General features: G+C 41.4%; 1 protein-coding gene across 1 annotated transcript; it reads left to right on the top strand.

Annotated features, from left to right (window-relative positions):
- The first annotated feature begins 2,636 nt into the window (after positions 1-2,636).
- On the top strand, positions 2,637-16,950 carry LOC138674165 (regenerating islet-derived protein 4-like). Its single transcript, XM_069762082.1, has 5 exons — positions 2,637-2,792; positions 9,089-9,186; positions 12,791-12,928; positions 14,264-14,378; positions 16,762-16,950. Exons 1-5 carry the CDS (start codon positions 2,723-2,725, stop codon positions 16,827-16,829), a joined length of 489 nt encoding a protein of 162 aa, XP_069618183.1. The 5' UTR covers positions 2,637-2,722; the 3' UTR covers positions 16,830-16,950.
- The last annotated feature ends 534 nt before the right edge of the window (positions 16,951-17,484 follow it).

The following is a 17,484-nucleotide window of genomic DNA, read 5'->3' as shown; positions in this document are numbered from 1 at the left end:
TTGGTCCATTGTAGTAAATCATATAATGGTCTCCTTACGTTTTACAAACCCAGACTCAAGTCAGCTAGAGATTGATAGTGGAACACATTTTCAATGGTCCAGAATCCAGTGGTCGCATGCTTTACAGAGCTTCTTCGCAGCACATAATCCTTGTATTGTTATTAATGCCAGATGATGTCTGGAACTCTGCAGTTACGGAGCCAGCAGATCATTGTTGAATTTTATTCATTACGCACCTCAGAACTTGGTAACTCCACTCTGTAACTGTTAGGAGGTCTCCATTTCGTGGTTGAATTGCTGTAGTTCCGAAACACTTCCACATTTCATTAATACGACTTAGAGTCGATGGTAGTAAAATATTTATTATGGAAGAAATTTCGCAAACTGACTTGGGTCTAAGGGGTATCGTTTCTCCTAATGGAGAGTGACATACCATCTCTGGCTTCGCACTGACGAGGGCCAACAGCCCGAAACACCGTGTCTGCGAATTGAGATACTGATTTGGCTTTTATCCTAAGTCATATTGCATGACTCGTTGAAGGGTTGATTGTGACTTGTAGGATCGCTACTTCCAACAGGTGGCGCTATAGAGTTTAAGTCCTCTTTTTCTCAGAAGAGGCAATTTGCATACAAACTGACTTGTTACAGAAGTGGCATGTTATTATAGAACTACACTCAAATTCAGTAATCTCTTTAGAATGAGCCATTCTGCACAAACGTTTGTAAAAACAGACTACATGGCTAGGGGCTGGATTTTATACATCTGTGGTAATTAGACAGACAAAAAAACTTGAATTCAATGATCAGGACTAGTGATGAGCGAGTGTACTCATTGCTCGGGTTTTCCCGAGCACGCTCGGGTGACCTCCGAGCAGGGTCGGACTGGCCATTTGGCAATTCTGGCAAATGCCAGAAGGGCCGGTCTGGTTGTGGGCTGCCTTGTGTGCTACGTTGTTAACAGAATCAATGTTCTCAAGATACCCATACTGTTAACAGTTGTGATGGAGCACAAAGCCGGTCACTCCGTCACTTACCTCAGCAGGCCATGGGTATCATTACAAATATTGGTCTTGTAGTAAATCGTCCTTTCCTCCATCCAGGGTAATATTAGTAATAAATCCCATCTGGTTATTGGGGACGGGGACACCATGGGCCTGTGTGATTATTGATGCCAGGGCTGAATTTCATCCCCAGTGGGTACCTGCAGTATTGTGACTGCTCGGAGATTTGGTTTTCATCGCGGCAGCTGAATGATTTACAGCTACTAGACAGGCTGAGTACATGTGGGGGTTGACTGATTGCTAGGGAATCCCCACATGTACTCAGCCTGGCTAGTAGCTGTAAATCATTCAGCTGCCGTAATGAAAACTAAATCTCCGAGCAGTCATAAATACTCAGAGGTCACCCGAGCGTGCTGGGGAAAAGCCGAGCAAGGAGTACACTCGCTCATCACTACTCAGGACGTGTGTCCATGTAGTTTACTTTAGAAGTTTGGTGGTTATGGAAAATGAAAACCCCAAAGGGTGAATTATATCTGCCCTATTATTCAGTGGGGAAAATGACTAAATAGACGTTCTCAGTGATAGTTGGTTTATATTTAACATTTGTTCCTTACTAGCTATTAATGATGAGCGCACGTCCTCGGATAAGGTGTTATAGGATAAGATGTCATCAGAGTATGCTCGGATGCTGAGTGTCTTCGGCGTGATCAAAAAATATGTTTGGGTATGTTTCCACATGCAGGAAACGCTGCGTGTCTGACGCTGCATAGAGCCGCAGCGTCAGACACGCAGCGTCCAGATGTTACGGCATAGTGGAGGAGATTTAATGAAATCCCGTCTCCACTATGCGTGGTAACACGTACGCGGCGGCCCTGCGACTCCGGACATGCTGCGCGTCTTTTCAGATCGCAGCATGTCCGTATATCTTGCGGCGACGCTGCGTCGCTGCAAGATATAGCACAGGGCCCTGTGGTGGGGAGCGATGATCCCGGATGTGTGCTATGAACACATCTGGCATCATCGCGTCCCAGAAAGGGGGCGGGGCTTACCGCAGAGCGGGTTTGCCGCTCCGACGATACCGCCGGCCATCCTGAACGTGGACACGCAGCCTTTGAGTCCCTGTGTCTGTATGTCTCACAACTCTTCAACAGCTGCAACAAATGTATGGATTGCCTAACAAACAGGAAATCCCTGCATGTGTCGCAGCTGTCAAACAGCCACGAGACATGCAGCTGTGGGGACTCAAACACATTTTTCGAGCACACCATAGACGCTCACTTAGCACCCGAGTATGCTCTGCTGACACCTTATCCTATAACACCTTATCCGAGCATGTTTGCTCATCACTGCTAGCAATGACTGACAACACATTTTTGTCAAGGTTTTAATATTTCTCATTTATTTCAGTTTTATCTTTTTATTCTTCGAATGTAACGGAGCGGATTTCGCATTGTTATTATTAGCATTGCTTAACAGTTGACCTTTCATATCAGGGTGTGTCTTTAGGAACAAGAACATATGTGCTTAATCCATGAACTATATTGGTGTTTCCAATATCTAACTCAATACCAACAAAGACCACTCCCAGGCTAAATGACTACCCTTGTAAGTCTATACTATAAAGAGTGAAAGAAAAAAAAACATGCCGATACTTTTGTAAAGAAATATCAGACACCATAACAGACCTTTACTCCCAAGACTTAGTTAGCTAGCAATACCCAATGGCTGTCTTCTCAGGGTGCTTCCTTGCTATCATGGCATTATTATTCATCATGGAGGGGATCACAGAGGGTGAGTTATCCGATATTTTTAATGACTCTTTAGACTTACGGTAATCTATAATGTATGATCTTAGACAAGCACCTGTTTTAGGTAGTACCGTATGTTGTATCAGTACTTGTTAGCCAAAACTGGGTTTGAAATCTAAATATAGAAAACTTTAACCATTTCACAAACTTTGGATTTTCCATTTTTTTATGAGTTTTTTTTCTTTGCTCCCCTTCTTCCCAGAGCCATGACTTTTTTTATTATTCTGCCAATATGGCCATGTGAGGGCTTGTTTTTTGCTGGACAAGTTGTACTTTTTAACGTCACCATTGATTTTTCCATATAGTGTACTGGAAAACGGGAAAGAAAATCCAAGCGCGGTGAAATTGCAAAAAAAAAAAGTGCAATTTCACAATTGTTGTTTGTTTGGTTTTTTTTTAACCATGTTCACTAAATGCTAAAAATGACCTGCCATTATGATTTTGCATGTCATTATGAGTTCGCAGATACTAAACATGAATAGGTTCTTTTTTATTTAAGTAACAAAAAAAAATCCAAAGTTTGTAAAAAAAAAAATGATGCCATTTTCCGAAACACGTATCGCCTCCACTTTTCAGCATCTGGGGCAGGGCGAGGGCTTATTTTTTATGCTCCGAGCTGATGCTTTTATTGATACTATTTTGGGGTAGATATGATGTTTTATTCTCCTGTTATTGCATTTTATTGCAGTGTTGTGGGGACCAAAAGAAAAGGAATTCTGGAGTTATGATATTTTCTCTTTATGCTGTTTACCAATCAGATTAATTTACTTTATATTTTCATACATACATAGTAACATAGTAACATAGTTAGTAAGGCCGAAAAAAGACATTTGTCCATCCAGTTCAGCCTATATTCCATCATAATAAATCCCCAGATCTACGTCCTTCTACAGAACCTAATAATTGTATGATACAATATTGTTCTGCTCCAGGAAGACATCCAGGCCTCTCTTGAACCCCTCGACTGAGTTCGCCATCACCACCTCCTCAGGCAAGCAATTCCAGATTCTCACTGCCCTAACAGTAAAGAATCCTCTTCTATGTTGGTGGAAAAACCTTCTCTCCTCCAGACGCAAAGAATGCCCCCTTGTGCCCGTCACCTTCCTTGGTATAAACAGATCCTCAGCGAGATATTTGTATTGTCCCCTTATATACTTATACATGGTTATTAGATCGCCCCTCAGTCGTCTTTTTTCTAGACTAAATAATCCTAATTTCGCTAATCTATCTGGGTATTGTAGTTCTCCCATCCCCTTTATTAATTTTGTTGCCCTCCTTTGTACTCTCTCTAGTTCCATTATATCCTTCCTGAGCACCGGTGCCCAAAACTGGACACAGTACTCCATGTGCGGTCTAACTAGGGATTTGTACAGAGGCAGTATAATGCTCTCATCATGTGTATCCAGACCTCTTTTAATGCACCCCATGATCCTGTTTGCCTTGGCAGCTGCTGCCTGGCACTGGCTGCTCCAGGTAAGTTTATCATTAACTAGGATCCCCAAGTCCTTCTCCCTGTCAGATTTACCCAGTGGTTTCCCGTTCAGTGTGTAATGGTGATATTGATTCCTTCTTCCCATGTGTATAACCTTACATTTATCATTGTTAAACCTCATCTGCCACCTTTCAGCCCAAGTTTCCAACTTATCCAGATCCATCTGTAGCAGAATACTATCTTCTCTTGTATTAACTGCTTTACATAGTTTTGTATCATCTGCAAATATCGATATTTTACTGTGTAAACCTTCTACCAGATCATTAATGAATATGTTGAAGAGAACAGGTCCCAATACCGACCCCTGTGGTACCCCACTGGTCACAGCGACCCAGTTAGAGACTATACCATTTATAACCACCCTCTGCTTTCTATCACTAAGCCAGTTACTAACCCATTTACACACATTTTCCCCCAGACCAAGCATTCTCATTTTGTGTACCAACCTCTTGTGCGGCACGGTATCAAACGCTTTGGAAAAATCGAGATATACCACGTCCAATGACTCACCGTGGTCCAGCCTATAGCTTACCTCTTCATAAAAACTGATTAGATTGGTTTGACAGGAGCGATTTCTCATAAACCCATGCTGATATGGAGTTAAACAGTTATTCTCATTGAGATAATCCAGAATAACATCCCTCAGAAACCCTTCAAATATTTTACCAACAATAGAGGTTAGACTTACTGGCCTATAATTTCCAGGTTCACTTTTAGAGCCCTTTTTGAATATTGGCACCACATTTGCTATGCGCCAGTCCTGCGGAACATACCCTGTCGCTATAGAGTCCCTAAAAATAAGAAATAATGGTTTATCTATTACATTACTTAGTTCTCTTAGCACTCGTGGGTGTATGCCATCCGGACCCGGAGATTTATCTATTTTAATCTTATTTAGCCGGTTTCTCACCTCTTCTTGGGTTAGATTGGTGACCCTTAATATAGGGTTTTCATTGTTTCTTGGGATTTCACCTAGCATTTCATTTTCCACCGTGAATACCGTGGAGAAGAAGGTGTTTAATATGTTAGCTTTTTCCTCGTCATCTACAACCATTCTTTCCTCACTATTTTTTAAGGGGCCTACATTTTCAGTTTTTATTCTTTTACTATTGATATAGTTGAAGAACAGTTTGGGATTAGTTTTACTCTCCTTAGCAATGTGCTTCTCTGTTTCCTTTTTGGCAGCTTTAATTAGTTTTCTAGATAAAGTATTTTTCTCCCTATAGTTTTTTTAGAGCTTCAATGGTGCCATCCTGCTTTAGTAGTGCAAATGCTTTCTTTTTACTGTTAATTGCCTGTCTTACTTCTTTGTTTAGCCACATTGGGTTTTTCCTATTTCTAGTCCTTTTATTCCCACAAGGTATAAACCGCTTACACTGCCTATTTAGGATGTTCTTAAACATTTCCCATTTATTATCTGTATTCTTATTTCTGAGGATATTGTCCCAGTCTACCAGATTAAGGGCATCTCTAAGCTGGTCAAACTTTGCCTTCCTAAAGTTCAGTGTTTTTGTGACTCCCTGACAAGTCCCCCTAGTGAAAGACAGGTGAAACTGCACATTATTGTGGTCGCTATTTCCTAGATGCCCGACCACCTGCAGATTTGTTATTCTGTCAGGTCTATTAGATAGTATTAGGTCTAAAAGTGCTGCTCCTCTGGTTGGATTCTGCACCAATTGTGAAAGATAATTTTTCTTGGTTATTAGCAGAAACCTGTTGCCTTTATGGGTTTCACAGGTTTCTGTTTCCCAGTTAATATCCGGGTAGTTAAAGTCCCCCATAACCAGGACCTCATTATGGGTTGCAGCTTCATCTATCTGCTTTAGAAGTAGACTTTCCATGATTTCTGTTATATTTGGGGGTTTGTAACAGACCCCAATGAGAATTTTGTTACCATTTTTCCCTCCATGAATTTCGACCCATATGGACTCGACATCCTCATTTCCTTCGCTAATATCCTCCCTTAAAGTGGACTTTAGACAAGACTTTACATAGAGACAAACCCCTCCTCCTCTCCGATTTTTACGATCCTTTCTAAACAGACTGTAACCCTGTAAGTTAACTGCCCAGTCATAGCTTTCATCTAACCATGTCTCGGTTATTCCCACTATGTCAAAGTTACCTGTAGATATTTCTGCTTCTAGTTCTTCCATCTTGTTTGTCAGGCTTCTGGCGTTTGCGAGCATGCAGTTTAGAGGATTTTGTTTTGTTCCAATCTCCTTGCTGTGGATTGTTTTAGAAATGTTCTTACCTCCCATCTGAGTATGTTTTCCTGGGTCTTCTTTGTTCAAGTCTAATGTTTTTCTTCCCGTCCCCTCTTCTTCTAGTTTAACGCCCTCCTGATGAGTGTAGCGAGTCTTCTGGCGAATGTGTGTTTTGTTGAGGTGTAGTCCGTCTCTGGCGAGGAGTCCATCGTACCAGTAATTCACACCGTGGTCCAGGAATCCGAATCCTTGTTGTCTGCACCATCGTCTTAGCCAGTTGTTTGCATCAAGGATCCTGTTCCATCTCCTGGTGCCATGCCCGTCTACTGGAAGGATAGAAGAAAAAACTACCTGTGCATCCAGTTCCTTTACTTTCTTCCCCAACTCTTCAAAGTCTTTGCAGATTGTCGGTAGGTCCTTCCTTGCCGTGTCATTGGTGCCAACATGTATCAGAAGAAATGGGTGGACGTCCTTGGAGCTGAAGAGCTTTGGTATCCTATCGGTCACATCCTTGATCATCGCACCTGGAAGGCAGCATACTTCTCTTGCAGTTATGTCCGGTCTGCAGATGGCTGCTTCTGTGCCTCTCAGTAGTGAGTCTCCCACCACCACCACTCTTCGTTGCTTCTTGGCTGTACTTTTTGCTGTCATTTGTTGCTGTGTGCCGTTTTCTTTTTTGCTTGCTGGTATTGCTTCATCCTTAGGTGTGCCATCTTCATCCTCTACAAAGATTTGATATCGGTTCTTCAGTTGTGTGGTTGGTGATTTCTCCATGGTCTTCTTGCTTCTTTTGGTCACATACTTCCACTCATCTGCTTTTGGAGGTTCTCTGACACTTTTTTCACCTTCTGTGACCAGTAGAGATGCTTCTGTTCTGTCTAGAAAGTCTTCATTCTCTTTGATGAGTTTCAAAGTTGCTAGTCTTTCTTCCAGACCCCGCACCTTTTCTTCTAAAAGGGCCACTAGTCTACACTTCTGACAGGTGAAACTTGATTCTTCTTCTGGTCGATCTGTGAACATGTAGCACATGCTGCAGCTCACCATGTAGGTTGTCACATCTGCCATGTTGCTCCTAGATCCTGCTGACTTGCTGTGTTTTTTCCTTCTTGTGTAATCTACTCAGCCAAGCTCTCTTGCAATAATATCCTACAGGCAAAAATTCGCTTTTCCCAGAAGGCACCTGGAATATGCAAGTTAGCCTCCTCAAGCTTGAATCCCTGGTTTGGTGATAGTCATAGATCGGGTGTTTCTGAAAGCAGCAATACCAAATGTGTATTTTTTAATTTTTTTAATTGTTTTATTTTGATAGGGGGCCGATTTAAACTTTTATATTTTTTAAACTTATTCAATATTTGTAATAACATTTTTCCTCTACTTTTTACTGGCTTCAATAGTCCCTTTAGGAGACTTGAAGCTGCTATCATCTCATTGCTTGTGCTACAAAGCAGGGCTTCACAGGAGATCTACAATGACGAGCATGGGGATCTTCGGCAGACCCCCAGTTGTCATGCCAGCCCATCGGCACCCCGTGATCATGTCACAGGGACACCGATGTGACACGCTTCTGGTGCAATTGTGTTAAATGCTGCTGTCAGAGATTGCCAGCACCATTTAACATGTTAACAGCCACGGGTGGATCGTGATTCTACTTGCGGCTGTTAGGGACACATGACAGCTGATCAAATCAAATGTCATGTTCCGCAAAAGATGTGGACTCAGCGCTGGAGCCCGCATCAAATGGAGATACACTACATGACGTATATATACATTATATGTTGTGAAGGGGTTAACAGCGTTTTACAAATATCATCACCACCAGGAGTCACAATCTAAATTCCCTATCAGTTTGTTTTTGGAGTGTGGGTGGAAACGGAGAATCCGGAGAAAACCCACACAAATATGGACAGAACATAGAAATTCCTTGAACCCTGGACGCAAGCGCTGTAAGGCCACCATGCTGCCAGTGTCTCAAAAAACTTCAATTCGAGGAGCATAGCACAGTGACTGTGGTCTTACATGATAGCCACAATAGGCTTGTGTTATAATCCATTTAAATTATAACCTCTGTTGTTTTTGCTTATTTTTAAAACATTCAAAATTATTAATTGAAAGACAAATAGCAGTAATAATGATCGCAGTAACAGAAGACAACCGACACCGCTGTGACACCTGTGGCTAACTGGTTTAGCTGACAGTGATTTCCACCATGCCCCTGGATGACTGGGTGGAGACCATGAGAAAAGCTATGCAAATAATATCCAATACTGCACTCACCGGTACTAAATAAAAACTTCCTTTATTCCTTTATTAAAACATGTCCGCAGGAAGGTACTCACGAGATAATCTTGTGAGTACCTTCCTGAGGGTATGTATTAAGGATACCAATAAAGGAAGTTTTTATTTAGTTTTTATTTAATACCGGTGAGTGCAACCATTTATCTTTTTTGGACATTAGTAGTAATAATGATGACAATTATAATTAAGAATTTAAAAACAATTCTGGAAAAAAAAAAATCTTACAAAATACAAACAGAAATACTCCCACTCACTCTATATAATACATGTGATGTCTTTTTTCTTAAGGTGCTTCTGTTCGCTCTTCATGTCCTCCTGGTTGGTTCTTCTACAGATCAAACTGCTATGCTGTAGGGAAGCAGCCAGCAAAATGGGCTGATGCAGAGGTATATAATATCGTGTTATCTGCTATTTGTACAATCATTTATGTGTGTTGGTTATAATATCAAATTGTCCAGTGCAGGCAAACATTATATATGAACCGTTAATACATTTAAAGGAAACCTGTCACCAGGATTTCCCCATATAAAGTATGGCCAGCATCTTTCAGCCCTCAGTTACCGAATTCTAGCATGCTGCATATATGTTCCCAACCATCTCTACATGGCACAAAAAAAGCTTTTATTATACTTATATATAATGCGGTGTGGTCCAATTGGCTTCTGGTGTTGATTTGGCGCTTCCACTCTTCTTACAATCGTCATCCTCCTTCCCTGCTTCATGTGGATGACGCTTACTACGTCATCCACACACTGTCCTCCAAGGGGCAGATGCTAATAGCTCAATATTTGGGGAAAATTTCCTTTCCAACTCACATACAGCAATCAGATTTGTTCCCTGGATCAACATCCCATCATAGAATGTAATTCTCATAACCTGCAATATTATATAACTCTAGAAAGGAACCTAGGCACACCTTGAAGCAGCATGTCCAAAAATAAATTGCAGTCACTTTTTCAGGGGTTGTAGCTTGTATAAAAGATCCCCAACTTAATTGATTCCGAGACCAAACTGCTAGCTTTCTCTTGCTGCACTAAACTCACATTTCATCTATCACCTATAGTAGATCATTTCACAACCAAATTAATATTCATACTCCCACAGTAGTCATGTTACTTTACCACTCTCTTCTATTTGAGGTGCAGCACAGCATAAAGAGAGTCATATCCATTAATTTAGCAGAAACCAATGGTTAAGGCAGCAGACCTAACTGTTAAGGGCTCATCTAAAGGTAAGGTGAGCACCATGGACCAAAGCTCATAGTACAGGGCAGTGGGTCAAGATGGAGGACACGTAGCTCAGTGACGACCAGGACAGCAGGAAATGGTGGATGGCAGATATACAAGCGGAGCTGGTGGCAAAAATAAAGCAGTCAAGTGTGTGGATACACACAGTCAGAGTTACTGTGAAAGAAACTGGCATTGTCTAGCAGGGAAGCAATTCATCACAGGAATGCAGTCTGGTATTTTTCAGCAGGGTAATGGTTAATAGAATTCATTTATGCAAGCTGGGACTTGCAGCAAGTAAGTGGTTAATCAAAGGAAAGCAGTAAAGTGCTGCCAAACTGGAGATTTGCTTGAAGAAATGTGTTGACTTGATTGCAGAGGCCAGGTGTGAACAGGACCAAAGGTTGTGAGACATTGGTAACTTACTGAGAGGTTGGTGTAGACAACATCAAGTAAACTAACCTGATCTTTGAAAAAACTCTGATTGTAGCATGAAAGTCAGAAGACAGTGATGATATCCCAGTCACTTACCTAGAGATGAGTCCAGAGAAATAGCAGGAAAATTCCTGACTAACTTGAATAAACTATGGAAAATTATACTTAATACCCAATCATCTAACCTTTGCCAGAGCTGACCTTAAAAGGCCTAGGGTGTTAATGTCAGAGGTGTGGACTACCACAAAGAGAGGCAGCTTTAAGGTACCATTACACTAAACGATTTACCAACGATCACGACCAGCGATACGACCTGGCCATGATCGTTGGTAAGTCGTTGTGTGGTCGCTGGGGAGCTGTCACACAGACAGCTCTCTCCAGCGACCAACGATCAGGGGAACAACGTCAGCATCGTTGAAACTGTCTTCAACGATGCCGAAGTCCCAGGGTAACCAGGGTAAACATCGGGTTACTAAGTGCAGGGCCGCGCTTAGTAACCCGATATTTACCCTGGTTACCATTGTAAAAGTTAAAAAAAACCACTACATACTCACATTCCGATGTCTGTCACGTCCCCCGGCGTCAGCTTCCCTGCACTGTGTAAGCGCCGGCCGTAAAGCAGAGCGGTGACGTCACCGCTGTGCTTTGCTGTACGGCCGGCCGGCGCTAACACAGTGCAGGGAAGCTGACGGCGAGGGACATGACAGACATCGGCATGTGAGTATGTAGTGTTTTTTTTTTACTTTTACAATGGTAACCAGGGTAAATATCGGGTTACTAAGCGCGGCTCTGCACTTAGTAACTCGATGTTTACCCTGGTTACAGGTGAACACGTTGCTACATCGGCGTCACACACGCCGATCTAGCGATGACAGCGGGTGATCAGCGACCAAAAAAAGGTCCTGATCATTCCCCAGCGGCCAACGATCTCCCAGCAGGGGCCTGATCGTTGGTCGCTGTCACACATAAAGATATCGTTAGCGGGATCGTTGCTACGTCACAAAAAGCGTGACGTTGCAACGATATACTTAACTATATCGTTATGTGTGAAGGTACCTTTAGGAAAAAGAAAGACAGGCACAACTCTTGTTAAGACAGGTGAGTTACACTAACCCTTTGCTGCTTCTTTTTTCTTCAAACGAGGCTTTCTGGAAATTTTAGTTTTCATTTGTATACATAAAAGCACATTTATAATATTAATTATGCAAAATATAATGCAGCATAGTGGGCTATTAATAGTGCAGCTGCGCCCACAAAGAATTAACGAAAAAAGAAATAAAGAAGCTCACCACGCCAATATTGTTCGAGATACTCCGGAAAGTTGTTGAATGGGTACCAATTTCTGCTGGTGAAACTCAGCTATTGTAGAACCAACGAAGAAAAAGGATTTTCTGGCACTTCCAACCATAAAATTAATCTTTCTATTAGGAATGATGTTGATAAAACCTTGCGTTTCTGGCGTACACTCGGCCTTTAGTCATAGGAATAACCTATTTCTATGTTTCTATGACTAAGGACATAGTGTACATCAGAAACTTTATGGATGGAAGTTCTGAAAAATCCTTTTTCTTCATTGGTTAAAGAATTAAAGAGGTTTCTCCTTACTGGCTAACCCTTTATTAATGGGCACAATAGAATGAACAAAAAAACTCATCGCTCAGACCAATGCCACTCTTCTGTATTCAGTGCTGCATCCTTTGCTGATTTCCTGGGATCAACATGAAGTGGGATGTAAACGTGAACACTGCAGTCATTCTGCTGCAGAAGCAAAGCTGCTAAAAGAAGTATGTATAATTTTTTTTCCCATTATTGGGCCCATTAACACAGGAATGTCCAATGGCGACCTATAGTTCATAGAAAGTTGAATAAAATGATATCTTTGATGCAATTTCTTATTCCAGAGAAATATTCATTTTTCTTAATATGTAAATTAGCTATTAAGATCTATGGGCCGGACCTAGATCTTCATGAAAATCTGCTTCCAGAGCTTATTTTAAATAAATGGGGGAGTTACCAGTGTGAGACATGTAACAACTCTCAGTCTGTTCTCCTGATCTACATATCTCACACTGGTAACTCCACTTTTCATTTAAAATATGCTCTGGAGGCAAATTCTCAGCAAGATCTGTGTCCGGCCCATAGATATTAACAGCTCATTCACATATAATAAAAACGTGGATTTCTCAGCAATAAGACCTCGGATCATAGATATCAAGGTATAATTTTATTCAACTTTGTATGACCTGAATATCCATATACGGTAGATAGTTTATGAGAATTGAGCCTACTGACAGATTCCTTTTAAGTAATAACTTTCCTTTTTTATTAGTATGAGTGTGGAAGTTATGGACATGGAGCCCATTTAGCCTCCATCATGGATGATTCAGAAGCATCCATTATTGCAAGCCACGTGTCTGCTGGCCAAGATTCAGTAGGAGTGTGGATAGGCCTACATGACCCCGACAAGGTTTGTAACATCAATTACTTAAAAAGTGTCTATAACCAAATAATAAAATGTACATGTGTTCATAAATATTCATGATTTCCCAGGCATGTCCTACTATGTTTTGCTATAGTTCAATACACAGAATATGACAAATGGCAGCCTGCATTTTAATAATAACAACAATAATAATAATCTTTATTTGTATAGCGCCAACATATTCCGCAGCGCTTTACAGTTTCAAATGCAAGACATAAGTAGCAACGTTAACAATACAATAATTAAAGGACAATAAGATGACCCTACTCGTGAGAGCTTACAATCTACAATGGGGTGGGGGAGATACAGAGTACAGGTGTGTATTTACAATGATGTATTTACAATGATGGTCCAGCCATCTTCAGGTGGTGGGGGGTAGATGGAGATAGTGAATTGGTCTACACACGCGCCCTTACATATAAAATGACTTTTATTAAGGAATGTGATAGTCCGCTCTGAAGAAATATGTTTTGAGGGAGTGCCTAAAACTATGCAATTTGTGAATGGTCCTAATTTCTTGGGGTAGAGCATTCCAGAAGATTGGTGCAGCGCGGGAGAAGTCTTGGAGACGGGAGTGGGAGGTACAGAATAGTGCAGAGGTTAGACGGAAGTCATTTGCAGAGCGCAGTGGTCGGTTAGGCCGATAGACAGAAATAAGGGAGGAGATGTAAGAGGGTGCTGCACAGAATGTAAAGCATAGGAGTGCAATTTCACATCCAAGGCACATATGGACATTGTTTTGTTTTAAAGGATATAGAGGTCAAATTCAGGTAAATAGTATTTAAATCCTGTTTAGCTGGCTTACTAGAGCAGTGGATACAGTGAGAAAATAAACTTACATCATCCCTGCAGCCGCTCACTTCCAATCATTGGGGGGTGCATGGAGAAATTACAGTCACTTCTCACAAAATTTTAAGTGTGCTGTAATCAGTCACTGGCACTTTGATTGACAGCCAGCTCTGCAGCATGTGTATGTAGCATGTGTGAAGAGCAGGCTGTCAATCAGAGTGCAGGAGAGTGATTACAGTGTGCTCTCTGTGCAAGGGGCAGTGACTAAACCTGCACCTTTCTCTGCCCAGATTTCTGAAAGCAAGTGGCTGTAGGGAGGAAATAAATTAATTTTCTCCCAGTACCTGCTGCTCCATTAAGTTGGAAACACACAATTTAAATAATACTTCTCTGCACATTACCACTATATTTGCGGGTAAATATTGCTTATGGAGGTGACATATGTCTGAAGTCCTTTTGGCAGCCAACTAGAATTACCAGAAATGCTAAGTTACCCACACTGTATCTAATTTTAAATGGTTTTATTTGCAGAACGGCCGCTGGAAATGGACAGATGGATCCATGTACAATTATCATGCCTGGAAAAGTGGTGTTCCAGATAATGCCAAAGGGAAAGAATTTTGTGTTGCGTTAGTCAGAGGATCAAGTGAGTGAATATTGAAATTAAAGTGCAACATATTTCATTGAAAGTGGATTGCTCATAAATATACTACCTTTCTCAGTAGAAGCTTTCCAAGAGTGATTCCCTGCAACTTGGAAATATATTTCATGTTCTTGATACATACAGTATGGGCACTACTGCTCCGTTCACACAAGGGACTATGGGACCCTTATTACTGTGATTGCTGGGGGGATCTAGCAGTCAGGCACCCAACAATCATACATTTATAAAACACCCTTGTGACGATTCTCCACTACCTGTGGATGGGGAGTATTCACTTGGCTGGTCATTGAGGAATATACCCAGGACCCTCAGGGTTAAAAGTCAATTTGGTTTATTAGTACAGCATAAACTTTACTTCAGGAACTTGGAAACATACAGCACTCCTTGCACCATCCGGCAACTGTTCGGCTCTACAGTACCCACGGTCTTTGCTGCGCCTGATACGGATTAGCGTCCGTTAACTGTCGATGACGGTCGCAGAGGTTCCAGGATACCACTTATCCTTAGAGGCATCCTCTCTGGAGGAATAATACAGGCCTCCTCACACTGGATTAGACTAGCCAGCACTGCCGCCTGTGCACAAACACACAGACTCCATCTTGGGTGTCCAGACACACCCCCTTGGGTGGGGTATGTAGGTGACTGGACCCACCCATCTCTCCAAGTCGCCTGGAAGCCTTCCCAATGTATAGCAAGACCCTCAGCAGTAGATCTGCTGAACAAAACAAGCTCATGCTTCCATCACAGGGCCACCTACTTTTGCGATACATACCGCCCATTAACCACATGGCCAGTCACTATACCACTCCCTGTTGATAACCCCTTTAACAAACAGCAAAACAGTATGAAATAGCATTTAACATGGAAAGCCTGCCACTTAAACTTACATTAGTTATATTTCCTGTACTCAATGTCAGTAGACACAGTTACATAGTAACATAGTAACATAGTAACATAGTTAGTAAGGCCGAAAAAAGACATTTGTCCATCCAGTTCAGCCTATATTCCATCATAATAAATACCCAGATCTACGTCCTTCTACAGAACCTAATAATTGTATGATACAATATTGTTCTGCTCCAGGAAGACATCCAGGCCTTTCTTGAACCCCTCGACTGAGTTCGCCATCACCACCTCCTCAGGCAAGCAATTCCAGATTCTCACTGCCCTAACAGTAAAGAATCCTCTTCTATGTTGGTGGAAAAACCTTCTCTCCTCCAGACGCAAAGAATGCCCCCTTGTGCCCGTCACCTTCCTTGGTATAAACAGATCCTCAGCGAGATATTTGTATTGTCCCCTTATATACTTATACATGGTTATTAGATCGCCCCTCAGTCGTCTTTTTTCTAGACTAAATAATCCTAATTTCGCTAATCTATCTGGGTATTGTAGTTCTCCCATCCCCTTTATTAATTTTGTTGCCCTCCTTTGTACTCTCTCTAGTTCCATTATATCCTTCCTGAGCACCGGTGCCCAAAACTGGACACAGTACTCCATGTGCGGTCTAACTAGGGATTTGTACAGAGGCAGTATAATGCTCTCATCATGTGTATCCAGACCTCTTTTAATGCACCCCATGATCCTGTTTGCCTTGGCAGCTGCTGCCTGGCACTGGCTGCTCCAGGTAAGTTTATCATTAACTAGGATCCCCAAGTCCTTCTCCCTGTCAGATTTACCCAGTGGTTTCCCGTTCAGTGTGTAATGGTGATATTGATTCCCTCTTCCCATGTGTATAACCTTACATTTATCATTGTTAAACCTCATCTGCCACCTTTCAGCCCAAGTTTCCAACTTATCCAGATCCATCTGTAGCAGAATACTATCTTCTCTTGTATTAACTGCTTTACATAGTTTTGTATCATCCGCAAATATCGATATTTTACTGTGTAAACCTTCTACCAGATTATTAATGAATATGTTGAAGAGAACAGGTCCCAATACTGACCCCTGCGGTACCCCACTGGTCACAGCGACCCAGTTAGAGACTATACCATTTATAACCACCCTCTGCTTTCTATCACTAAGCCAGTTACTAACCCATTTACACACATTTTCCCCCAGACCAGTTGTTCTATTACATTCCAAGCATAAAAAATATATTGTGGTACTCTGTTAGGTAACAGAAAATATTAAATATTTAGCATCCTTAGCGGTTGATACCTTTTAATGGCTAACTCAGATGATGGTAAGAAGTAGCAAGCTCAGAGATCTGAGAAGTCCGGAAAGCTTTCTCTTTCTTACCATCTTTCCAGTTAGCTATTAAAAGGTATCAACCACTGAGGACTCTCAATTTTAATATTTATCCTAAGCATAAGACTTTGTGTGTAAAGAGTTTATCATTTGTGACATTCTCTTCTCTCTTTAGAATATAAGAAATGGAATGATGTTGGATGTGGAGGACTCAGGAACTACGTCTGTAAATTCAAACCTTGATGCCGCTTTATAATTTTCTTTGTTCTAATGTGGTGATCATCACTTTCCCATGTGTGTAAATGTGGACTGTATATGTAATATATATGCTGCTTGTTACTGTTAATAAATATAGATGATATTATGTTTTTCGACAAGTGTGATTAACAACCTAAGCAACAAAATAACAATTCCCATATGTGTTTGCCACATGAATAGGGCCAAACTAAACTGATCGAATACATTGTCTAGCAATTTGGCAAAATGATTTCCAACCCAATGCCCTTATACTCACATTTGGGAGATCTGCTTTTCAATATGAGTTTTAAATCTTTAAATCTAAAGGAGGAACTCAATGCAAGCGAGGAGGACACATTGTATAAAATTGCATTAGGGAGTATTTCTCTTTTCTCTTGAGTTGATATTCAAACCTTTTTTTAGAGGGTAATTCCCATTTTAGAAATGCATGCCAGTGCTCCATTCTTTCTCGAGACTGCCAGAGATACTTGAATACAATGGTGTGCTCTAGAAATCAACTTGCTAAGATGAGAATAATCCTTTAACTTAAAAATATATATAAAAAATAAATAAAAGGAATCCACGGTGGATCCATGGTGTGAATTACTGGTACGATGGACTCCTCGCCAGAGACGGACTACACCTCAACAAACCTGGGAAA

Source organism: Ranitomeya imitator, chromosome 4, assembly GCF_032444005.1.
Source record: "Ranitomeya imitator isolate aRanImi1 chromosome 4, aRanImi1.pri, whole genome shotgun sequence".
NCBI classification, from domain to species: domain Eukaryota; kingdom Metazoa; phylum Chordata; class Amphibia; order Anura; family Dendrobatidae; genus Ranitomeya; species Ranitomeya imitator.
Note: the sequence above shows the minus strand (reverse complement) of the source record. Positions and strands in the feature narration are given on the sequence as shown.